This window comes from Crocuta crocuta, unplaced genomic scaffold (assembly GCF_008692635.1).
Source record: "Crocuta crocuta isolate KB4526 unplaced genomic scaffold, BGI_CrCroc_1.0 scaffold26, whole genome shotgun sequence".
NCBI classification, from domain to species: domain Eukaryota; kingdom Metazoa; phylum Chordata; class Mammalia; order Carnivora; family Hyaenidae; genus Crocuta; species Crocuta crocuta.
In genome coordinates, this window is record NW_027532249.1 from 9,589,213 (window position 1) to 9,613,805 (window position 24,593).

A 24,593-nucleotide genomic window follows, 5' to 3' on the forward strand; every position below is an offset into this window, starting at 1 on the left:
ATCCAGTATTTGTAATTATAGCTAAACTTCAGTATAAACCACATCACTCGTGTGGATTGGCAACATGTTGAGTCAGATGGCCTCCTCCATCTATTTAGAGGTCACTTTGCTTTGGATAACCCTAGCTGCTCTGACAAAACGCAGGACCTTGATGGCTTACCACAATGGAAATGTATTTCTTGGTCATGTGCTGTTCCAGTGCTGGTGTTTGGTGGGAGGCATCTTGCACACAGGGACTCAGGAGCACAAGCTTTCTTCCATCTTGCGGCTCCACCATTCCCTTAGGGCCTCCACTGGGAAAAGAGAGAGGCTCCCACAGGGGATTTTTCAGGGGCCGGGCTTGGGAAGGGCACAGCACACCCCTTCTGTCCACATCCAAAAACTGGGTCATGGTCATGTGGCCCCATATAAAGGGACCTAGCCATGGGCCCAGGAGAAAGAGGAAGCACATTGCAGTCTTCTGTTTGTGTTGTCTCTGGGGGTCAGCCCTGCCCCCCGACTCCAGTGTAACTGCTGCTTTGCATTGGCTTTTCCACCATTTCCAGGGAGAACATTCTGTTGATCTAATTAATCTCAATATTGTGGTGTGAGTATGCATGGCAGCTAAGAAAGAAAATTTTCAGAACCTAAATCTTTAAAAAATTTTTTAATGTTTTATTTATTTTTGAGAGAAAGAGACTGCATGAGCGGGGAGGGTCAGAGAGAGAGGGAGACACAGAATCTGAAACAGGCTCCGGCCTCTGTCAGCACAGAGCCCAACACAGGGCTCAAACCCCCTAACCAGGAGATCATGACCTGAGCTGAAGTCAGACACTTAACCGACTGAGCCACCAGGCATCCCTCAGAAACCTGAATCTTTTGTTGGTTCAAATGCAAAACAATAGCTTTGGAAACTGCTTTCTATTTATGACATGTCTGTACTCTACTGCCACCTGCTGCTCAAATTTGAAGGATTTTTTTCCCCCCTAAATATCTTAAAACTTCACTGGATCACATTAAGTAGACTGGCTTTTTGCATAACATAAAAGAATTTGAAACTTCTAGAACATTTTCTCAACATGACATTAAATATCGTTTCAAAGGGTGTAGAGCAGTAAACATTCATGAATAAGAAACTTAAGGTACCATTTCATTTAGGTTTGTGCTCCATTACAGTTTCCCTGAGGATCATCTTCTAAAACCTGGCTTCTGTGCCTGACCATGCAGAAAAATGAAAATATTGAGTAACTTCACCTTTTTAGTCCTAACCCTCACTAGTGTAACAATAGTTTATTCTAGTTTGTTTCTCAAAATATTTTCAAGGTAGGTCAGCTATCCTGAGAATTTTCTCTTGCTTAATTTCTTTGTTCTATTTTGTGAAGTAACAGATGAATTTAGAAAAGCCAAGACAACCCTGAACTACAGTAATTTTCTACAGGATGTGTATAGTACCACAGCTTTTTCTAGGAGGTTAGGATCAAAGGTTTCCCCCAAACATTAGATTTTTCTTAATTACTCTGTCATTTTCATCATGGAAATGTAAATAAGTGGTTATAACTCCTTGATTCCTTTAATTAAAATCAGAAAAGCTGTAGTTGAAAAGTTTGTCTTACTGTGAATGGCTGTAGTGACTTTTGTGATCTATTTACTGTATTCACAGTTAATTCCTCATCAGTGCTGTTAGGTTATTTTTAATGTAATTTATGATATGATTCTAAACTACAAGAAAAGCTGTGTCTGTAGGTCAATCTCTTCTTTTTTGAAGGGGATGTATTATTTGGTTCAAGCCCCAGAGAACACTGTAGTAAGCCAGGAATACAAGAAGTTGTAATAAGGCAAATCCTTTTCTCCCCATCCCCTGCTTTGCAGTGAATCGGACCCTGGCTCCCGGCAGTGGCCTGAGTCTGACACGCTCTCTGGCTCCCAGTCCCCACAGTCCGTCGGAAGCGCAGCTGCAGATAGCGGCACCGAGTGCCTCTCAGATTCTGCCATGGACTTGCCCGATGTCACCCTCTCTCTTTGTGGGGGTCTCAGTGAGAATGGAGAAATTTCCAAAGGTACGCCGGGCAATCACGCCCATGTTTTCATTGGAGAAAGCAGCCTGGTCATCACGTGATAAAAAATTTCCTGTTCTGCCACTTCAGGGTATTAAATTCTTTAATGATCTTGTGCAGGTAACAGGTATCTCTCTTTAATGTCAGCCCCTCATATGGGGTGACCTTACATATAAATGGCTTGAATAAGCGAGTGTGCCTTGAAGGCTCTCCTTTCACATGAAGAGGTGGAAAATTCTCAGGCTGCCTTGTTTGTGGAGCAGCCAGGGTCAGCTCAGGCTGCGTCCCACATTCTCATCCGTGAAGTTGAAATGTGTGTGGACTGGGGCCCAGCTGCCTTCCTGGAAGGCACTGGGCCTTAGATATGAGAGTAGGGCTGAAGTTGGTGGAAAATTAATTCTCCACTGAGGAAATAGTCTTTCCGGCATAAAGTAGAAGAGGTTATTTTCTGTCTCAGTCTTGAGATTTGGCCCTGCAGTGTATAGTTGCTCAATAGAAAGGAAGGAGCTTAGAGGTAATTCAGAGGACTCCAGGATGGGGTGAGCCCTTGGGTGGGTCTTTCCCAAGTTCTTTGGCCTTTTGGGTTTTACCTTCCTTTGTAACCTAAACTCTTGTTAATAATTTCTGTTTGGTTGGTGGCCCTTTATTGATTTTTCTCTAAGGAAAGAGTTTCCTTCCACAAATAGTAGTATCCTCTTTTGTCTTCTCTCCCTGCTCAGAGCAGTGGAAGGCCCGAGTTTGGCAGACTGGGTGCCCTGAGCATTTTAATTGTTCTTTCCTGAATCCTTCTCCTTTTAAGGTCACAAGGTGCCTCTTCTCAATCTCTTAATTCTATTTGTTTTATTTTTTGCAAGAAATTAAGAGTGTGTTATGGTCAATAGCTCTTAATCCTCGTAAGTCTTCATTTTAAAAAATACAAGTTGGGAGGTGGAATGGAAAATGCACAGTTCTATAAACCATAAAATATTCGCTTAAAATTCTGGGTAACTTAGGTAGAGTTTGTTATGGGAAGAGGCAGAAATGGCAAGTAAAAGTAAATAATCTTCAGTCACCCAGAGGAACAATACTGGTGAGAACTTACCCTGTTAGCCTTGATCTGCTAGAGTGCAGGGTTCAGAACACAGCACACAAATTCGTGCAGAATCCTCGTTCATTTCTCAAGAACTTGGGGTTCATTTCTTGACCAATTCTAAGCCAAATTCTGGTGTGTATTTATTAGGGTTTTTTTTTTTTCTCCAAGCAATTGTAAAATGTTTTGATTGTTTTTCCTCATGTAGCATGCCCTGACAGCTGTAAGATCCCATGAATATTTCCTAGGTATTCAGTGGCCTGCCAGTAACATTTATCTTTGTTAAGAATGGAACTATAGTTTTCATTAATTCTAGAGAATGTGTGTGCACACGTGTGTGTGTGTGTCTTCCTTGCACTCTCTCTGGCCACATCTGTAGTCTGTTTTCCTGAGAGTCTCTGGCATATCCCTTTCTCCTGTGTCATTTTTGGTTTTTTGTTTTTATTTTTATTTATTTTTTAATGTTTGTTTATTTTTGATAGAGACGGAGAGACAGCATGAACGGGGGAGGGGCAGAGAGAGAGGGAGACACAGAATTGGAAGCAGGCTCTAGGCTCTGAGTTGTCAGCACAGAGTCTGACAAGGGGCTTGAACTCACGAACCAAGAGATCATGACCTGAACGGAAGTTGGACACTTAACCGACTGAGCCACCCAGGCGCTTCTGTTTTTTAACTGTGGGAGGAGGGGTAGAAGAGAGGAAGGATAGAAAAAGGAAGTGTTCTTTCTTGTCCTGGATTTTTTTAAAAAATAGTTTGATATTTTGCTTTTGATGAATATAAAAAAGATTTTTTAAGGACTCATCTTTTAGATCCTTCAACGCAGAGTATTGTGATAACCTCATTTAGAAATTTATATAATCGCTAACCAGAGGATCATTATTTTATGTTGCAGAAAAATTCATGGAGCATATCATTACTTATCATGAATTTGCAGAAAACCCTGGACTTATAGACAATCCTAACCTTGTAATACGGATATATAACCGGTAAATATTCCTGCTTTTGTAATTGTTAAGTACTCTTGCAGAGCTTTTTTTTCAAAGTGCTCTTTTTAACTATTCTAGTTTTCTTGCTGTAAAATATGCCATCACATATAAATGAGCTAGTGGTCAGTGACTTTGAAATGAAAATGAAGCCTCAGCCTTTTTTTTTAAACGAAGCATTGAAATGTTATTCTGTCTTATAGATTTTACTATTTCTCTGTTCAGAGACATTTGGCTTAAAGCAAAGATCGTTCATATGGCCAAAAAAAAAAAAAAATTTGATCATCACTGAGTTGAAAAGAATAAGGACTTTTATGTTGTTTCTGTGCCCTCATCCTCTCCTCTTCCTCCGTCCCTTCTTCTCTACCTCCATCTCTTCTCTCTTGCTCTCTCCCTTTTCTGTGTAATGACTTTGCTCAATTTTTATTTCTCACAGTTACTATAACTGGGCTTTGGCCGCTCCCATGATCCTTAGCTTGCAAGTATTCCAGAAGAGTCTGCCAAAGGTAAGATGATCACCATTTGTTTTCTAAGTATCTGTAACATATGATATTTAGAAAAGTGGCTAGAGCATATGGTATTTAGAAAAATCCATATGGGCACATTTCTAAACTAGATACTAGTCACAGTTTTATTTGAAATTAATATTATAGGGGTATCTGGGTAGCTCAGTTGGTTAAGCACCTGACATCAGCTCAGGTCATGATCTCACAGTTCATGACTTAGAGCCCCACATCAGGCTCTGCGCTGACAGCGTGAAGCCTGCTTCAGATTCTCTGTCTCCCTCTCTTCTCTGCCACTCACCCACTCGCATTCTCTCTCCCAAAAATAAACATCAAAAACAAAATTTTTATAACATAATATTATAAAAGATCCAAAGAGTTTTATGTACCCTCTCAAATTATCTCATGCCCCAAATCTAGGAAATTTGTGGGGCTGCCGTATCTTTGTCATTTTTATTAGATGTTTATACTGGTTTCTGGTTGCATATAAAAGGTGAGAGATTTTATTAATTGTTGGCTAAATATGGAATGTGTGAAAAGGAATTCCTGTCATTAATATGGAAAGAAGCAATAGGAAGAGGGTGATGGGGCCACCAGAAGTGTGATGTTACTGTGATTGGATCAGATTGTGGCTAATGAGCCTGTTCTATAGAACCCGGAGATTTGTTCTAAATCTGTCCATCAGCCCAGTTGGTCCTCGTAACTCATGAGAACATGTATTCCAGTGGTAGAGAAATGAGAGCAGGCCACTTACCAGCCCCCTGCTCCTACTTAGCCAGACCACCTGGTCTCATACCACAGAACTGCCACAAAGCCGTGCTGCCACGAAACAGGACTGTCCATCTGTCAGCAGGGTTACAAACTCTGGAGGAGTTGGGGAGGTGTAGAGAATATTGCTCACATTCCATAATAAGGCACCATCCTATGAGTGGATGGTAGAAAGCACTTGGGTGTTTTGTGACTGACAGATGACTAGACTGACCCCAGTTGATTGTTTCCAGGCCACAGTCGAGTCCTGGGTCAAAGATAAGATGCCAAAGAAATCTGGTCGCTGGTGGTTTTGGCGTAAGAGAGAGAGCATGACCAAACAGGTAACCGACCCAGAGAGGTAATTTTTCCATGGGCTAAAAAGAAGCAAATTTTTCATTTATTCAAAAAACCTTTTTTGCCAAGCATAAGAAAGTCAGTTCGGGCTTATAATACTGTCTTACAGTAATTAACAGCCACCATTTTTGAATAGTTTGATGTGCAGGTGCTATGGCAGATGCTTTACGTACATTAGCCCTCACCTTTACTACAGCCCAACAGTATAGCTGTGTGAGTTCCCATTTTACAAGAAAAGAAGCTGGGGCACAAAGAGGTGAGGTGACTTGACCAAGCACACATAACTGGTGAGGGACGGAGCCAGGGTTTGGTCGAGGGCCCAGCTCCAAAGCCTCTTTCCCTTTGCTTGCTCGCTATGTTACCTTCCAGACAGAAACGAGAGCTTGTCTCTTACGGAGACGGTGGCGGCGGTGGCAGTGGTAACTCTGTTCTGTAGTGCTGGTGTCCCCAGAGCAGACCTAATGAGTGTAGGCTAGTTCTGTTATGTCTGTGACTTCAAACGGTGCTCTTTTAAAATTTTTACTTCTGGGGCGCCTGGGTGGCTCAGTCAGTTGAGTGTCTGGCTGTTGATGTCGGCTCAGGTCATGATCTCACAGTTCATGAGTTAGAGCCCTATATCACACTCTGTGCTGACAGCATAAAGCCTCCCTCAGATTCTCTCTCTCCCTCTCTTTGAGCCCCTCCCCTGCTCTCACTCTTCCTCAAAATAAGTAAATAAGCTTAAAAAAAAATTTGTTTTTACTTCTGGTTTTGTAGTGAACACCTTTTGCATAACAGCATATGACTTCTGTCTCAGATTTCTGTCCTTTGGCTTAACATAGGGAAAGGCTATTTCTTAAGCATTTTTAAGTTAGGAATTCAGAAAAGCATTTTGCTAATTGCTAGAGAGGGGTGCTGATAAATTTTTACCTTTCAGTGTTGGGGGGAATAACTGCACAATGCCATTGCTATCTTGTTGTTTTAGCTTCCAGAGGCCAAGGAAGGAAAATCCGAGGTGCCGCCAACCAGTGACTTGCCATCGAATACAAAGGAGCCAGCTAGTGGCAGGTGGGGCACCCTGTCCTTCCTCCAGATTCACATCACTTGGGCTGCCTCTCATTTTTAGTATTGTATTCAAACTGATTTTGACAATTTTGTTCAATTTTTTGTCAGAAACTTCTTTCTCCTATGGACAACCATGACCATAAGTGGCCTGTTTGTGCCACTCAGCAGATAACTTCTGCTTTTCTAAAAAATATAATCAGCTTAGAGGAGTAAATACACCCATCTCTGCTTTTTAAATGCCTTGTTCCCATCCTGGAGCCATGGAATCAGATGCCTGTGAAATGGAGGCCTCTGGGAAAGGAATCTCAGGGAGTACTAAGATGTGCTATCCCCAGTGTCTCTGCCCCCTGGCTTCCTATCAGGTGCAAAACGGAGATGCAAAAGAATTTCAAAGGATACCTAGCGGGCTCAGTTGGTAGAGCATGCAACTCTTGATCTTGGGGTCATGACTTAGAGCTCCACATTGGGTGTAGAAATTTCTTTAAATTTAGGGGCACCTGGGTGCCTCAGTTGGTTGAACATCTAACCCTTGATTTTGGCTCAGGTCATGATCTCACAGTTATGGGTCGGGCTCCCAGGCCTTAAACACGGAGCCTGTTTAAGATTCTCTCTCCTCCTCTCTCTGTGCCCCACCCCATCACGAGTGTACACTCTACCCCCCAAAAAAAAAAAGAAAGAAAAAAGCCAAAATTGATGTGGGTCTATTTCATTTCTTGAAAAATGTAGCACCCCTTTGGACCCTGGGATTGGCTGGCCCTGAAAGGAGGTGCTACTCTGTACCTCGTTCTCATTTCTGCTTTTCTTCTACTTGTCCAGCCAGATTCTTTCCTTCTCCTCCTGCTTCAACTCTTTTAAGTAGCTACTGGTCTGAGTCTGAGCATTCATTTTCTTGTCTTTACCCTCTTCTTTTAAAAGGGGTATGTGTAGGGGCGCCTGGGTGGCTCAGTTGATTAAGCGTCCGACTTCACCTCAGGTCATGATCTCACAATTTGTGGGTTTGAGCCCCACGTCTGGCTCTGTGCTGACTGCCAGCTCAGAGCATGGAGCCTGTTTCAGATTCTGTGTCTCCCTCTCTCTGACCCTCCCTCACTCGCGCGCGCACACGCTCGCTATCTCTCTCGCTCGCTCGCTCTCTCTCTCTGTCTTTCAGAAATAAATAAAGCAGTAAAATAAATTAATTAAAAATTTAAAAAAAATTTTTAAATAAAAGGGATAAAGGGATATGTGGGGTGCTTGGGTGGCTCAGTGGGTTAAATGTCTGACTCTTGATTGCAGCCCAGGTCATGACCTCACAGTTAGTGAAATTGAGCCCCGAGTTGGGCTCTGCACTGACAGCATGGAGTCTGCTTGGGATTAATACATTCTCATTCTCCCTCTCCCCTCCCCCTTCTCTCTCCTTCCCCCCCTCCTCTCTCCTTCCCCCNTTTTAAAAGGAAGAATATATAGAATCCTTTATATTAGTTTTCTAAATTTATATAATCAGTTATATTTTCTACAGTTGTATCTTTTGAAAGCTACATATCTTTTCAGTATGAGTCAGTAGACTAGTAGCATTCACTGGTCATAGGAGAAAATAATCAGTTATTGCCAGACTGCTGGCTAATCATGAGAGAAGGTGGCCTTCTCACTTCATGATGTGAATATGCAGGTACTGGAAACCTAGGGAACAACGCTTCCCATCCCTGGAATGGATTTAGGATCTCTTTCTTTTCTTGATCCTAAAGAAAAGCTCTTGTCAGTAGAATGCCCTGCTGCCTCTTCAGTAACTAGATTGATGTTGATAGGCCGGCTGAGGATGACTCATCCAGTGACGAAGGGTCACAGGACCTCGAAGAATCCATCAAAGTGGACCCTGTTCCCACAGAGCCCCTGAGCCATGGCAGCACGACCTCCTATAAGAAGTCTCTTCGACTCTCTTCAGAACAAATTGTGAGTCCTGTGTGATCCGTGGGGACCCAGTCAGATTACATTAGTAACTGTTCATTGGACCAGCTTCCTCTTCTGCCCACGCTGTCCCAAGCCTGGCACACAGGACACGGTCACATACAGCAGGACAGCGTCTCCTACCCCTGGGGAACCTGGGACGTGGCTTCTTCCACCACCACAGACTTCTTCCTTCAGTCTCTTGGAATGAACCAAGGGATCTGTGTTTTTAATCTTCTTCCCACATGAACCTTACACAGCCAGCCCATCTTTTTTTTTTTTTTTTTTTTTTTAAGGAGCCACAACAACAGAGAAATGACATTTTATACTTAGATGCAGTTTCCTTTTTCCTGTTGGTTTCCCATTCCCTTTTGCCTATTTTCAGTGTGAAACAGTTTTGCTGTGCCTTAGGGCAGCAGGGTATGGAGAGAGAGCAGAGACGTTGGTTTTTTAGAGAATCCAAAACACCTTTCAGGCCATGGCCTGTCAGCTGCTTGTGAGCAGGCCGTGCGCACAGCGCTGGGCCAGGTGTGTGCTGCCATGGCAGAAGCCAGCCTGTCCTGAGCCAAGGCCCTGAAACACTCGTGGTGATTTTGTAAATATTCCGACCCTGTTGAGAATTGTATGTTTTCACCTGATTTTTTTCTTATTATAGTAATCATATTTATGTATTTCTTTCCATTCCTTATACATTTCTGACATATATGTGTACACACACACACACACACATATTTCAGAGATTAGGAAGTTAGGATAGTTTTTTACTTAACATGATACCTTTGTAATCTCTGTGACTACATATTATTGGAAACTGACTCTTAATTGTTGCACAGAACTCCATCGAAGTGGTAATGCCATTAATTTTCAAAATTCTCCCTCTGTGATTTTCTTTATTCTCTTATTTTTCATAAAAAGGCAAAACTGAAGCTCCAAGATGGCCCAAATGATGTTGTCTTTAGTATTACAACCCAGTATCAAGGCACCTGCCGCTGTGCAGGGACCATTTACCTGTGGAACTGGAATGACAAGATCATCATTTCTGATATTGATGGAACAATAACCAAGTAAGCACAAGCCCATGGTGGGTGGCAGGGGAAGAGACACAGGTCACTGTGCAGTAGGGGGCAGGGGCAGGAATTCCTCCTTGGCCACCGTCAGGAGGTGTTTTAAACTATATGCATGGAGACTTGCACACAGAGGTCACACGTGGTCAAACATAGGGTCATTCTGTGGATTGAGATGGATGGAGCCGTACAAATTAACATTGAAAACTTAGGGAAAGATTTAGTTATGTAGTCTCTTAAGTTCTGGCATTAAAATAAAAACAAAACTAAGTTGTTGAGATTAGGGAGGAGAATTGTGGTTGTAAATTATCTCTGAAAAATGAACATCTGGCTCTTTTGTCTGATTCTATATTTAGAAAATTCCTCAATGGGTGTGCAGGGGGCTGCCTCACTGTTACATAAGCCGTGACAAAATCACCCTTTTAGACTAGACTCCCCCCACTCTGCCTCTACCCAGTGGTTTTTGGCAGCTGGCATTTAAATAGGAAAACACTTGGCTATATATGCTTCGTTCCTGATACCTTTTCCTTGTTCTACCCTCTCAGGTCTGATGCTTTGGGACAGATTCTTCCACAGCTGGGTAAAGACTGGACTCATCAGGGTATAGCAAAGCTCTACCATTCCATCAACGAGTAGGTATCTTGGCCCATATGTCCACATACTCAAGTGAGCTAGAATTTTGCTTTAAGCACAATAGAAAAATGACATACATCAGCCCTTGGAAATAGTGTCTTCATGATCCAGCTTTTCCTGCTTTCCTTTTCTGTAGCCTCATACAAAGAAAAGCGTCAGCCACCATTTGTGGAACATGTGCTGTGTACCAGTCATTGTGTTACATGTTTGACCTGTACCTCTCATCCTCACAGTGCTAGGAGTTTGAGGCCCTGCCTGTATATATCTGTGGTTATAGTTATTGTTGGGGGCTTAAGCTTTAACAGGAGAGCCAAATTTACATTTTTTTTTTTTAATTGGAGTTGCACTGTTGTTTAAGAGAGCAAGCCAGGGTGGGGAGAAAATCTCAAGTAGGCTCCATACCCAGCACGGAACCCAAGATGGGACTTAGTCTCAACCCTGAGATTATGACCTGAGCAGAAATCAAGAGTCGGATGCTCAAGCAACTGATCCACTCAGTCACCCCTAATTGGATATTTTTTATTGGATTTCATTGAGTAGGAAATACATGCATGCTTGGTGTCCCCCGTGGGGTCCTCTCTATGGGGAAACAGAGAAAACCGTGCTTTGGCCTTTGTGGGACCATAATGCATATGCATTAAATTGATTTGAAAACTTAGTATCTTGGGGTGCCTGGGTGCCTCAGTTGGTTAAATGTGTGACTTCAGCTCAGGTCATGATCTCACAGTTTGCAAGTTCGAGCCCTGCATCAGGCTCTGAGCTGTCAACAGAGCCTGGAGCCTGCGTTAGATCCTGTCTCTCTCTCTCAGCATCTCCCCTGCTTATGCTCTGTCTCTCAAAAATAAACATTAAAAAAAAAGAAAAGAAAACTTGGTGTCTTAAGCATTAGTTGAGAATGTCCTACTATGAAAATTGTGAGCATGTCTGTTACCCAGGTATGATTTTGCTCCTTGTCGTACAGAATGGCTTGGATTCTACAGATTGTCTTCATAAATAAGATCTTTTGCATCTTTCTTTTATGCAGATAATTTAAAGATAGTCCAGGGTTTTTGTTCGGTCATCTTTCATTGACTAGATGCTGAAGGTTTATCAGTACTTACAAATTTAGCATAATCCCTAGTTGCATACATATACCCCCATTATCCCCTATGATGTTTTCTCTGGAGAAATGAGATCTTTCTAATCCTGATTTCCTTATTAAATTCAAGAGTCTGATTTTCACAACAAATGAAGGGAACTTTATTTGGATCTTTTAAAAGAATAGTGCCTTTTTTTCTTTTGTTTTTCATTTTAGCCAGAGTATGTGTTTCTAAACCAAACACATTCTCTTTTCTTTCAGGAATGGCTACAAGTTTCTGTACTGCTCCGCCCGTGCCATCGGCATGGCCGACATGACCCGTGGCTATCTTCATTGGGTCAATGACAAGGGCACAATCTTACCTCGGGGCCCCCTGATGTTATCCCCTAGCAGTTTGTTCTCAGCCTTCCACAGGTACATCTTCTGTGTGCGCATGTGTGTGTGCATGTGTGGGTGCATGTGCCTGCTCGCACCAGGGAAGGGGTCTGAAGGCGGGGGAGGTTGGAAGTCAAGCTCGTTGTAAGGGTTTAGATCTGATTCCGAGCTTCGGCATGTCTTGGTTCTTTGGCTCCTCAGAGCTCACCCCGGTCTGTGTCAAACACAGTCCAAAGTCAAACTGTCACATTTTCTCCTTCCCTAAATGCCGTCGCTCAGTCTTAGTCTTTGTTGACTGGCAAAGGAGGAGAAAGAAAAATATCCGTTACAAAAGATTTCAAGAAATGAGTGATTGTGAGCATTAAGATCTTCTCAGGACCACACACCAGGGAAAACTACCATTTCAGATTTGGTCATTGGATTTGTATTTTTCCCCCCTAGGGAAGTGATAGAAAAGAAACCAGAGAAGTTCAAAATAGAGTGTCTGAATGACATCAAGAATCTGTTTGCCCCATCTAAGCAGCCCTTCTATGCCGCCTTTGGAAACCGTCCAAATGTAAGTGTGTAGCCTCTGATGTGGGTAAAATTCAGAGGCGTGTATTTTTTAGGGTACAGCCTGGTCATAATTCTCAAACCAATTGTGAAAACAGAATGAATGTCCTGCTAAATGGGTTTTCATTGATCTGTTCGAAATTTCTGCAGTTGGGGAGGGTCTTGTGCTCTAGAGTTGTGGTGTATGAGAAAAGGCACTTTCTCTTTGTTTTTGTGGCTTTGATTCCGTCTCCTCTGGCAGTTGTGACTCCTGTCTAAGTGGCTCTCAGCCACGTCCTTGGATCCACCCCAGAGAGCACTCCGCCTTCACGAAAGCTTCTCGGCCTGACTCCCGTACATGGGGCCCTCTGTTTCCGGGCACGCAGAAGGTGTTGCCGCCTGGCCTCTGGCAGGCAGCGGGGGCCTCTCCTGTTCCAGAGCCCTGGCATCTTGTTGGTGCCCAGTTTTTTGACCCTCCAAGTGCACTTGGGTTTGGCCCCACTCATGCGGTTTGTCTGAAGCTCTGTGTCAGCAGTGGCAGAGCTGCCCGTGTTTTTCCCAGGACAGTCTCTTTGGTGCAGTTTTTCTGGCTCACAGGGAACGAGAGAAGCATCTCCTCATTTCTTCTCTTGTAATCACCGTATTTAATGTCGTCTTCTGCAGGATGTCTATGCCTACACACAAGTTGGAGTTCCAGACTGCAGAATATTCACCGTGAACCCCAAGGGTGAATTAATACAAGAAAGGACCAAAGGAAACAAGTCATCGTAAGTGTGCTCCTCCTCCTCAGCCCCCCACCCTGCAGCCAGGGCTGGAGTTGGGGACAGAGAGTCTGAGGATCAGGCCCAATTCGAAATACCAGAACTACCAGAACTGTACCTGCCTTTTGGAGGCTTTCCTCTTTGCCTGGGTGTTTGCTTCTCTGTAGTAGCATCTGTAATGGGATCACTGACCATTGGACTTCAAAGAGGAATGCTGTGTCCTGGGAAGGGGTGGATGCCAGACTCAGATCCTGCAGCGCTGAGGAATCTCTGTAACACTTTGTGCGTTTCCCCCCCACTCCTTTCTCCTAGGTATCACAGACTGAGCGAGCTCGTAGAGCATGTGTTCCCTCTTCTCAATAAGGAACAGAATTCTGCCTTTCCATGCCCAGAGTTCAGCTCCTTCTGCTATTGGCGAGACCCGATCCCCAAAGTGGACCTGGACGACCTGGCGTGAAATGGAACCTCCAGGGGTGGTCCTCCATCACTCGCCTCAGAGCAAGGGAAGGTGACCAGCACTTCTGCTGGACAGAGGACACTGGGCTACCCTCCGAGCCACAGGTGCAGAACAGGACTCATGCTGACAGCCAGGCACGAGCAGGCACAGGGAGAGCTCCTGAAGCTGGAACCGCTGTCCTCCCTCCCCTTCCAAGGCCTGGCGGGGCTGAGGCTCAGCGCCCTGGGCAAGCGGGCAGGGGAGGACTCGGACCTGACATTGGAGGCCTGGGCTCCTATCACTGGTCGTCCTCATACACGCGCTGTGTCAAGTGTGTGCTGGTGCTTCTTTAACTGAATAATTTAAAAGGAAGAAAAAGAAGCTAAATGAGAGTGGACCAAAACATGTATAAAGTAAAGTGTTATCATTTCCACTGGGCAGTTGAGAGTGTTTCTCTCTAAAACCAGGGCTTTCTTTACGGGATCAGGGTCCACTGAGCTGCTGCAGGTCCAGCTAGTGCTGTTGGTTCAAACCGCCTATGCACATTTCTTCTGTGGGCGCCTGCTTCCCTCCTGCAGTGAGACAAGGTGCCTGCTCTGGCGGGCTGCTCTGGACACGGGCCCGGGCCACCGTTCCAGCCCCCGTACATGTGGGTTTCTGGGGAAGGAAAGTCCCTTAGATCACCACCTTCTTAGCTGTGGCCATAGCCAAGACAGACCGGTCTTGCTGGGTCTGCTTGGTGCAGATAGGAAGAGTACTGCTCACAGTGGAAGTAGATTCAACAAGTAACCGATCTGTTTTCAGAGAGGCCTTAGAAATGCAAATACACACTTGTGTGGGGTTCTAGGTCCTGGAAGAGTCCTTTTCTCTACCTTTTTGCCTGCAGCTCAGTCTCCCCACCTGGTTATAATGAGTCATGTCAGTCTCAGGACAGCACAGGGGGAGGGTTCTGCCCCATCGGCCCCTCCAGACCTGAGAGCCTCCGTGTTGACAGTCACCTCTGTGTTCGAAGCCAGAGAACTGTTGGAGAGGGGGCTTCTGTACACACACAGGCCGCCAGGAGGGAAGCGGTGAGCAGAGTTCCAGAGCAGCGAGGGGAGCTGTAGATCCAGGCACCCGCTGGGGATTCTTTCCCGCTCCCCCTGCCTGCCCTGTACCTGTACTGTGGCGCTCTCCCCGTTTTAGTTGGCCCCACTCAAGTGATAGTGATCTAGAGATGGAGAAATGGGAGTGGTTATTTTTCCAGATTGGAGAGTCGAAGTCCCTTGCATTCAGCCGTTTCTCCCAGCGCTGTCGGATGCGGAGACGATGGTAGAATCCCCTGAACGTAGTTCTCAGTAGCAGAACCTGGAGGCACGCGTTCCCAGTGGAGGAACAACAGCTGCTTCTTCCAGTGCAAACCTGCCCACCTTAAATAGTTCAAGGACTAATTGTTTAATGAGTTTATTTGTGTACAGTAGGTTAGGCAAACTAGGTTATGTTTATATGAAATTCTGCCCAGTAAGTGAATCAAAATCCTGGCAGAGCAGCAGTGCGGCTGTTGATCTCATAGACGCCAGAGCGTGTCCCCCTGTTTGCTTTAGAAGAAGGAGGTGAGCTTTAGTAGCGCTTCTGTGCACATGTGCGGTACAGAAAATCTTCTATACCTTCGTTAGTGCTTTTCAGGTTGTCCTTTAAAGTTTTTGATTAGACAGTTTCTTTTCCTTGAAAAGCTCTTCCCTGTGGATACACGGGCCTTGTCAAGGTCGAGGCCAGGAACCCGGATCTCCCAGCTGTGTGCTGAGGGTGGCTGACCCCTGTGTCCCCGGTGTCCATAAGCACTAGACTTGTCGTTTTGTTGCTGCAGATTGATCCAGTGGGTACATTCGCTAATTAACGTCTTTTTCCTTATTTAAAAGGAGTCCCTCTTGCTGAAAGTAGATGATTACTATCACTATAGTGTTCTGAAAGTGTTAAGTTTGTGCTGAAACCCATTGCCATTTGGTACAAATGACATTTGTTCTTTCTGTGAAAGAGCGTTACCCTCGAGTGTGTTTGTACACAGACCCTTATGATGGTGAGTTAAGAAGCGTAAGCCTCACGCTGCCTTCGGTGATGTGCGGTATCACAGGGTGATTGCAAGCGAATCGGCCTTGGCCCATTTCCCCATTTCCCCCTCTCCAGTTCAGCCTGATTCGAGTATTCACCTTGATGCCCACGTGCTGAAGAAGCGTGTCTGGCTGTGTTGTTGATCTCTGTGTCTCGGGCAGGCATTACGAAGTGCAGGGGAGGGGCCGGCGTGTGCACACTTAGCCCCTCCCCCCCATGCGAGGACGTGTTTGCTGTGCTTAAAATCATCTGTATAGTTTTCAACTAGAAGAAGAGAAAACTTGCTAGTGTGATGTCCTAAAATGAAAGCTGCTGCTAATCACAGGAGAACAGCCGGGGAACAACAGCCATGTGACTGGAAGGCGCCCGTGCCCTGTAGGGACTGCGCGTGCCCCTTTCCGACTTCGATATTGAAGGTGTGAGCAAGACCTTTTAAAAACAGCTAGGAAGTAAATGCTTTCTGGTAAATGCTAGTTGGTGAAAACAAACTCTTCCAGGAAATTTTATCATCTTTTTAAGTATCATAGTTACCATGGAAAGCCTTGTTTTGCTCTGCTTTAGAACATGCTGTGTTTAGTGAAACTGGTTAAAAATGGAGTTTTTGTTTAAAGTAAGTGCTCTTTCCAGGTGAAAACTTTTTCTGGTTTGTTTTGAAGGTAAGAAAGGGAGGGGGTAACTTTGTTGTTTTAATTTAATAATTACATTCAGTCTATGATGAAGTATTTGATTATTAGCAATGCCACTAATAAGTTTTAAGTTGTCAGAAATTACTTGTAAACATCAGTACAGTGCTCTCAGTCCCGGCAAAGACAGTTATCCTAAGATAAATGGCTCATATTTTGGTGCAGTGTTTGATGTTCAAAACAAAATGTTACAACAATAAACAAACATAAACTCAATGCATTTGACTCCTTCCTCCAGAGGACATTTAAACCATATTCTCTGTACTCTTGCCAGAAATTGGTCATTTCCATAAATTAGCATTTTGATATTTGCTGACACTTAAATTTGTCTACAAAAAGGACTTCTCTTTGGTGCTTATTTTCATAAAACCTGACTCCAAAAATGAGGCTACACCCACAGGAACCAACCTCTCTAGCTTTGTACCTTCTGCCAGAGAGTGAGTCATTCATACATATGTAATTCCTGGTGTGTCCACACTGGCATCCTCTGGACTGTCCCCTCGGGTCCCCTGGAGGCCTGCTCAGAGCCTTCGCCACCCCACCTCTCCTTAAACCCTCCCTCGGGGTGAGTACCACTTAGCACTCCTGACGTCTTCACCAGCCTAGGGGAGTCCAAGTGATCTTGGATCAAAAACCACATCCCACATACTATTAGTGTCTTTTTATCCCCTCAGATTGTTGGGCTCTGCCAGGTGCAGCGCATGCTGGACACGGATCCCAAAACTGCTCGAGAGCCTGCCTTCAGGGATGGCAAAGCTTTCATCCCAGGCCTCTTCGCCTTGACGGGAGCGCAGGGTGAGAGGTCGGGGGAAGGGGACCCAGGGTCTTGGGGGGTACTTAGGGAATAGAAAGGAAGCGCCCAGAGGGAGGTTGACTATAAAGGAATCGGTTTCAGGTGCCTGGGGGTGAAGCAGCGTGGGCTCCTTCTGTAGCCCTTTTCCTTCCCTTGATAGGGTGGGGGTGGGCGGGGAGGAAGAAACATGTTTAGAAAGTGGATCTGGATAGATGCAGTGCCATGTTTTAGATCTACAAGCGTGGATTGGGTCTGACCCCCCTGATCGCAAACCTTCCTTTCAAGCTGCAGATCAGTTGTGAGACCACTCGAAAGATGATCAGGCCGCAGAAATCATTTCAAATGCAGTAGGCATGGATTTGCACTCTTTATTTGTGGTTACTCATTTGAATGAGGCCGTTTGCTAATGTTGCGTGTGGGGGGAGAAACTGTCCCAGTCCTGTCTGCTCAAGTGCCCGGACCTTTTTCTCTTCAGTAGCACCTTTAAGAAGTTGTTTCCCGGTGCCTTACTGAGTCTCTGGCACGGTTTACAGCTTAAGGCCTGTCGGCTCCTGGAAGGGGCTGCTCCTGGGCTCCCAGAGCCCTGGGCTCAGCCAGCCTCACCGTTTCCCTCAGTACAGAAGGACGGCCTTTACCTTTTTCAAAGGTGCCATCTTCTGACTGAGGAGAAACTTTTGAGTTTTCACTTATTTTATCTTGCAGTAAATGCAGGCCCTGCTGTAGTTAAGACCTCATTTACCTTGCCTGTCTTGGATATGCAGAGCTGAAATGTACCTTTTGGTAAATGAGTCAGGGTGCACTGAGAGGGGAGGACCAAGTTTTTACTTGGTGCTCTGGACCACCATCTACAGAGTAGAAAGAATAGTCACTGTGTCCCTTCTCTCTGGCCCGTCTTTCCAGCTGTTGAACATTTGTCCCCTTTGGTGCTAAGGTCTCTACAAGGGGGTGTGAGAGGGTGGAAGTATGTACACGTGACAACTGGGCCTTCCTGCAGTGCTCCGATGCGTTGGGGTTTTTTCCATGAGTCATGTCTAGGACGGCCAGTGATACTCTGACAGCCACCGTTAGCCAATTCCCCAGCTGTAGAAACCGGGAAAGAGAATGCCCCTCCCCTACTCCTGGACAAAGAGATCCAGATTTTAAAGTCCTAAAACCAAAAACCTGAAATTCTTGGTCACTTCTGACCTAGGGGAAAGGACTGAGGAAGAAGGCTCTTCTCTGAAGTGGCCAGCGGCCACCCTATTAATCTCATTTGCAAGCAGTCCTGGAAACTCACAAAATTTTTACAGCGTAGTATCCAGTGAGCACCTGGGTGGCTCAGTCGGTTAAGCATCTTGAGTTGGAGCCGCACATTGGGCTCTGTGCTGACAGCTCAGAGCCTGGAGCCTCCTTCAGATTCTGTGTCTCCCTCTCTCTCTGCCCTTCCTCTGCTCATGCTCTGTCTGTCTCAAAAATAAATGATAAACATTAAAAACCTAAAGTATCCAGTGGCTTGATTTCAGGCCCAGGAAACTTGTTTCTAATGATCCACATCTTTCCCTGGGACTCTAAGGGACTTGCTTCCCCCAGGGCCACTTGGTTGGCCAGCAGATTTTACCAACCTGATGAGCAGAGAGCACCTGAAACAAACTAAGAGTCTTGTGGCCTAGAGGTTTCTGTGGCTGCGGATGAAGGAGCAACGTGCCTGGGCCCCCCGGAACAGAAAGTGCTCTACATGGGAAGATGCCTGCGTTTCTCCGATGATCTCAGCTTTCAGCATGTGATCAGTTTTATGTTGGGCCTCTTGTTGCCGAGGAACCCGTGAGTCCTTAAAGCCACATCTGCTGTGAGCCGTGCAGCAAGCGACCTCAGCTCAGGCAGCTGCTGATTAGATGTGGATTTTAAGCGTCCCCCGGAGAAGGCCCTCTTTAGCTGCGGGGATCACAGGGGAGCCTGGACCTCCAAGCACATCTGGTTTGTCTTTACAAGCAAAAACCAACACCCAACTCCCCCCCAAGTGTGTAGCTTGGATAGTGAGGGGTCACAATGATATGGCTGAGACTGATTTATTCACGCTTAACTTTCTACAGGCATTTAAAAAAATTACCTCTCTGCAGTTTGCTTTTCAGCAACAATCAGTCCATAAGGCACCAGACTTGAGTAACCTGAAGTGGTTTTACATCTTTATTGACACTCCCTGTCTTTGCACTTCAAGTGTACATGTCATTCAAGGAGCCCCACGAGCTGCACAGTCCCAGGTGCATTCCTCCACAGCTGGGCACGGGCCCGAGGAAGCGGTGCCAAGCAGCCCTGGGACAGGCCCCCCTGGAGACCCAAGGTCTCTGGGGTGGCATGTGCCCCCTCGGCACTTCAGTGTCTGAACTNGGATGCCGGCGTGGCCGTGCACGGTGGCAGACTGAGCTCCGCGGTCAGCGCCCGATGGGCCCAGCACAGGCTCTGTGAGCAGAGCCACAGCGGAGGACCCAGCGCCTCAGGTGTCCAGTGGGAACGACAGAAGTCAGTGGCCCCAGCAGGCACATGCGTCCTCACCACCTGCCTGGGAACCGGCGAGTGTGTGGCCTCAGCAGCCAGGTAAGGTCTGTGTCGTGGGGGAGGGGTTGGGGTGTCTGCAGAAAACTAGACCAGTGCTCCAGTTACATACATAATCAACCGCATATATTAAAGCTTCCAAGTTCTCACAACTCTCTCCTCTTCCCTTCCCCAGCCACTCTAGAGGTGAGAAAGGAAGGGATATAAGAAAACCCCACTAAACGTGGAGTACATTTCATCAAAGTCCGTGTGAGCCAAGCGTCCCCCAGTCACCACGATGTTGACTCCATCTCCTGCCTTCAAGTGCACGATGAGGTGGAAGGCCCCAGGGCCCCCACAAGTGTGCAGTGCCCCTTGGGGCCGGTGGTATTCCAGGAATTCCCTCTTGTAGCCGGCTGTATGCATCTGGGCCACACTGGCATTGGAGACCGACAGGACGGCTTCCACGTAGGCGTCCCTCTCAGGAGTGAGGGTGGCTGTGATCAGGTAGCGCCCATCGTATGGTGCCGTGAAGATCCCTGGGAGGAGGAAGGCAGTCACTGGTGATACCATCACAGGACCTTCATGACAGCTTATCAGTTAACCCAGATTTGGGGAGCTAACTGTCCCTGTGTGTCCAGGACTGTCCCAGGGGACCGACGGGGAGAGGTGGTCACTCGCCCTCTAGAAGGCAGACTCCTCAGCTGGCCCAGTCCTCATGGTGAGACCCCATCTTCTACTTGGAGCATCCAGAAGAGGACAAATCTTGCAAGTCCCCAGGACGTGCTCTGACGCCCCCAGGAACTCTGCCCTACACCCTACGCCCGGAGCAGCCGTCAGAACCGCCTTCCCCGTGCTGTCACGAGGCGGGCGTGGAGAAGACCACCTACCCTTGATGGAAGAGCTCGCCCGCTTTAACATTGCTGGCGACAGGATATGACATCTGCGGCAGTGCCGTGTGCGCGCCCAGGGGTGACGACACAGTGTGCGCGCCTACCTCCCCTCAGGTTTAGCAGGAAGGCAGCAGCCCCCCCAGATCCTGGTTCCAAGGCCAACTTAGACTAAGCCTCACAATCTGTGTGCTGGGCTGGGCACAATATCCACAAAAGGCCCGAGTTGCCTCGTGAGGAGGCAAGAGCAAAAGAACCCACAAAGCTTGTCACTAACCCAGGGAGAGGCCACGTCCAGCCCTCCTCATGGAAGAGCCAGTCCCCCGCACAGGACCAGTACACAGGCAGCATCCACTCGTGGCCAAAAATAGGCTGGCATTCACTGAGCCAGGGGCCCACAGGGTCTGGGCCTGGGGAAGCAGGGGAGGTGGCGGCCAGAAGGAGGGGGAGGGCCTGAGGAAGCGGAGATGGGTTGGCAGATAGACCATTTGCAAGGTGGCAACTGTAGATGCCCCAAAGCCCGAGGCGTTGGAGCCCACACCTCAGGCCAAGAGTGACAGAATGGAGGGCCCAGGAGCCGGGAAGGGATCTCACAGGCTGCCCTGAAAAATGGTCAGAAACAGCCAGGCCCCGCTGCTCCCTTCCCCAGCTTTTAATAAGTAATGTGGAGCTCCACAAGTCTTCCTAGGCACCGGGCACGTGGCCATCCCCCCACCCCCCCACCCCANCCTCACTCAGGGTCACCCGGAATTTGCTGGGGACATGTTGGACAAGAGAAAACAGTTCTGGGCTGTGTGTCTCCAGATGTGAAAGAGGTGTCAGTCACCATCCCTGCTGGCAAAGGTCACTGACCCATCAAGGTGGACAAGCTGTCTCTACCACCCAGGCAGTGCGGGGTGAGGGCCCCAGGGGGGGGACCTGGGCTTGTGGAGAAAGTGAAGGTCTTTGAAAGCAAAGGCACTGCCCAGCCTGCCTCCGGGTCTGGAGAACAGGGTAAACAAACAAAAAAAGGTAGAGCCCTGACCGTGACTCCAGTTGGACCCCGAGTTCCTTCCCCAAGTTCTGCAGGTAACTTCTATGCTCACTAAAACCTAACCCTTGTCCTAGGGACAGTGGGATTTAGCTAGATGGTGGCCAGGCAGGGCAGACACAAGAGTGAGGGCTGAAATCTCTGCTGCGAGGGAACTCTGTTCCATCTGCCTCCTTGGAACCTGCCTGACCACCTCCTGCCCCCACACCCGTGCAGCTCCTCAGGGGCACCCCAGCACGCTGCCGTCCGATGGGCTCAGAGACGGGCATCTCCAGCCCTGTGAGCTACCCGGGAAAGGCTGCCTGGGCCCGGCCTCACCCCAGCCTGGAGCTGTGCTTCCCTGATGGAAGTGGGGCCCTGATACGCCTTCCCCTTATAGAGGAGACAGGATGCCCATGTCCGGCCTTTCGGGAAGAAAGCTCCCATTCTTTGTCCCTGGGGACAAAGGTGGACAGAAGCCCAGGCTCAGGTGGGGCGGGAGGAGGAAGCCGGCACCACAGGAAGCCAGGGAGACCTCTGTCCTCACCAGCTGGCAACACGACCGATGCTGCAGGCAGGCCCCCAGCCCATAGCCAAAGTGGTTCTGTTCCAAAGCAGGAGCTCCCACGACCCAGTCCAGCCCCTTCCGGAAGGAATACTTTAATACTCTTTTTGGTTCTTCATGAGCCACAAGCTTCCGAAGGAGGCAACGCAGGGGTGGGCTCTCACCTGTCCTGTCGCAGGGTGTTGGGACAGTAGATACTGAGGAAGACCCTCTCGGGGGCTTGGAGGACAGCGAGGAGCGGCCAGGGGACAGTAACTGGTGGGCAGAGAGAGCCCAACAACAGTGCCGAGGACTGGCATGCTGATCTCACGACTAGAAAATGTCCCTGCACACTCACCCACCCACCCTGCAGCCTGGCAGCCAGAAACTTCTTCATAAAACCCCACAAATCGGGGAAGAGCAACAGGAGCCAACTGGTCTCTCATGTACCCACAGCTGCTCAGGCATCTCGCGCGTGGCGGCCCCCCCCCCCCCCCCCCCCCCCCCCCCCCCCCCCCCCCCCCCCCCCCCCCCCCCCCCCCCCCCCCCCCCCCCCCCCCCCCCCCCCCCCCCCCCCCCCCCCCCCCCCCCCCCCCCCCCCCCCCCCCCCCCCCCCGCACACAGGACGGGGGCCGCAGGCATGTGGAGGCTGTGCACAGCCTCAGCACTCACCGGTGTTGGGGTTGTACACGTCCCCGTCGTTTACCAGCACTTTGTTAAAGAGGACGACACCCCCATCGCTGGGGAAAGGCTTCTGGGTGAGCCCCGCAGAGAAAGACACCAGAGAAGGCACTGGAGCCCCTGGAGCAGAGAGGACATGAAGTGTTCATAGAGGTCGGGGTGTGCCAGTCTGGAGAGGCAACCTCAAGGTGCACAGCACTGAGGGCCAGGCCAGTCCTTGTTGGGTCGGGGGCGGGGACAGTGAGCAGAGGGACCAGCAGTGGCTGGGAGTGGACATGTGAGACCATGTGACACTGCATATCTGAATGTCGGGGACCCAGGGCAGCCAGGGGGTGGGGAATGGGAAGCTGGGCACGGCCCCACCAGGCAGAGACCCAGCCCGTGAGCCTCCCCGCAGCCTCCAGGGACAGGAAAGATGTGTGAGGGAAAAGTCCTCATCTCCGGCAGGACTCAGACCCTCTCAGGGGAGCAAATCGTGGCGGGGGCCTCAGTCCCGTCCACAGAGGTCTGGCCCTCAGCTGGTGGGTGCAAAGGAGCTGGGCTGGGCCCCCACCCATGCCAACAGCCCAGAGGGAGGAGGCCGCGAGGAGAACCAGGGTCTCCCACCACACGTACCTGGGGAGGCCACAGGAGGTGAGCTGGGGTATCCTGAAAAACAAGACGGGAGCGGGACATCAAACAGAAGCCCCTCTTTCTCCCTGCTCCTCACACTGTTCCTGTAACTAGTCCTAGAGCAAGTGTACCCCCTCCAAGCTGTCCTCCCAGAAACGGGCACACCTGTACCCCCACTGGGTCTGCTCCCCCACTAGCCCCTTCTTCCCAGAGCCGAGAAGGTCCCTCAGGGCAAGCTGCCCGGGGGGCTAGGAGCAGAAAGTGAGGCTGGAAGAGTGTCTGAGGTACGGATGGGGGGGGGGGGAAGCGTGCATGGGCAGACAAATGAACAAACAGCTTGAGTATAAACATCCCTACTGCGTGTCCTCCTGGGAAAGGCACACTTGCGGGGGCACAGTGGATCCCTGCAGCTCGGGGTGGCTGAGCAGCAACAAAGGAAGAACTGCTGAGGGCAGATGTGTCCCCTTGTGCCTCCTTGTGTTCCCGGCCTTGACCCTGCCTGTCTGCCAGCCGTGGGAACTCGCACCCGGAAAGACCCTACAGCAGACCCCCCAAGGCTCAGGCTGTCCCTCCATATAGTGTCACCGCTGCCCCAGGGGGGGGGGCCTTACCTGGTGCTCCTGCAAAGCCCTCCACGCTGGGGATGGGCTCCTGCCCCGTCTGGCCATCCACTCCTTGGGGCAGGCCCCGCCCCGACACGCCCATCCTCCCTGGAGGCCCGGCCTCTCCAGTCTCCATAATGACTCCAGTGGAACCAGGCAGGAAGGGCACCCCCGACCAGCGTGGCCATGCTGGTGGGGGCAGGGGCTGCAGAGGTCTCTGGGGTAGGACAGGCTGCTGGCCTATGGGCAGACGTCTTCCAGAGTCTTCGGGAAGTGAGGGAGCACTGGGTCTCGGCAGAGGGGTTGGCTTGGGATGAGAGGCTTCCGTGGGGGCCTCCACCAGCCCTGGGAGGGAGGGCTTTCCAGGCACCTGTGGGGCCTTACCTCGGGGTGGGGGCTCCGGGGCTTCTGACGGTTCCTCCGCTGGGCGTTGGGAAAGTGGAGAGAAATGCAGTGTTAAAAATCTCAGACTTGACTGCTCAGCCACAGATGCCTCTGGCAGTCTTGATGGGCAGGGCCCCCTGTGAAGATGGGTGCTTGGTGGCTGTCCCCGAAGCATCAACAGGGTCCTAGGCACTGCCCTAGGGCAGCACAGAGCGGCCACCACAGCATGGGGACAGCAAGCCTCACTGCTTCAGAAGGGGGC

The 24,593-nt window shown here is 48.7% G+C and overlaps 2 protein-coding genes across 2 annotated transcripts in view; one reads left to right on the forward strand and one right to left on the reverse strand.

Moving 5' to 3' along the window:
* Positions 1 to 16,524, forward strand: part of LPIN2 (lipin 2) — a 66,631-nt gene extending 50,107 nt beyond the window's left edge. Inside the window, exons 9-20 of the mRNA XM_077778058.1 lie at positions 1,849 to 2,036; positions 3,995 to 4,088; positions 4,522 to 4,591; positions 5,590 to 5,679; positions 6,657 to 6,739; positions 8,521 to 8,665; positions 9,575 to 9,723; positions 10,269 to 10,355; positions 11,696 to 11,848; positions 12,251 to 12,365; positions 13,004 to 13,107; positions 13,414 to 16,524. Coding sequence (XP_077634184.1) covers positions 1,849 to 2,036; positions 3,995 to 4,088; positions 4,522 to 4,591; positions 5,590 to 5,679; positions 6,657 to 6,739; positions 8,521 to 8,665; positions 9,575 to 9,723; positions 10,269 to 10,355; positions 11,696 to 11,848; positions 12,251 to 12,365; positions 13,004 to 13,107; positions 13,414 to 13,558 — 1,423 coding nt within the window. The 3' untranslated portion in view covers positions 13,559 to 16,524. The remainder of the gene's footprint in view (positions 1 to 1,848; positions 2,037 to 3,994; positions 4,089 to 4,521; positions 4,592 to 5,589; positions 5,680 to 6,656; positions 6,740 to 8,520; positions 8,666 to 9,574; positions 9,724 to 10,268; positions 10,356 to 11,695; positions 11,849 to 12,250; positions 12,366 to 13,003; positions 13,108 to 13,413) is intronic.
* Positions 16,525 to 19,469: 2,945 nt separating this feature from the next.
* EMILIN2 (elastin microfibril interfacer 2) overlaps positions 19,470 to 24,593 on the reverse strand; it is a 56,487-nt gene continuing 51,363 nt past the window's right edge. Inside the window, exons 5-8 of the mRNA XM_077778197.1 lie at positions 23,957 to 24,370; positions 23,349 to 23,381; positions 22,725 to 22,853; positions 19,470 to 20,148 (exon numbers count right to left, since the gene is read on the reverse strand). Of these exons, the coding sequence (XP_077634323.1) occupies positions 19,811 to 20,148; positions 22,725 to 22,853; positions 23,349 to 23,381; positions 23,957 to 24,370 (914 nt within the window). The 3' untranslated portion in view covers positions 19,470 to 19,810. The remainder of the gene's footprint in view (positions 20,149 to 22,724; positions 22,854 to 23,348; positions 23,382 to 23,956; positions 24,371 to 24,593) is intronic.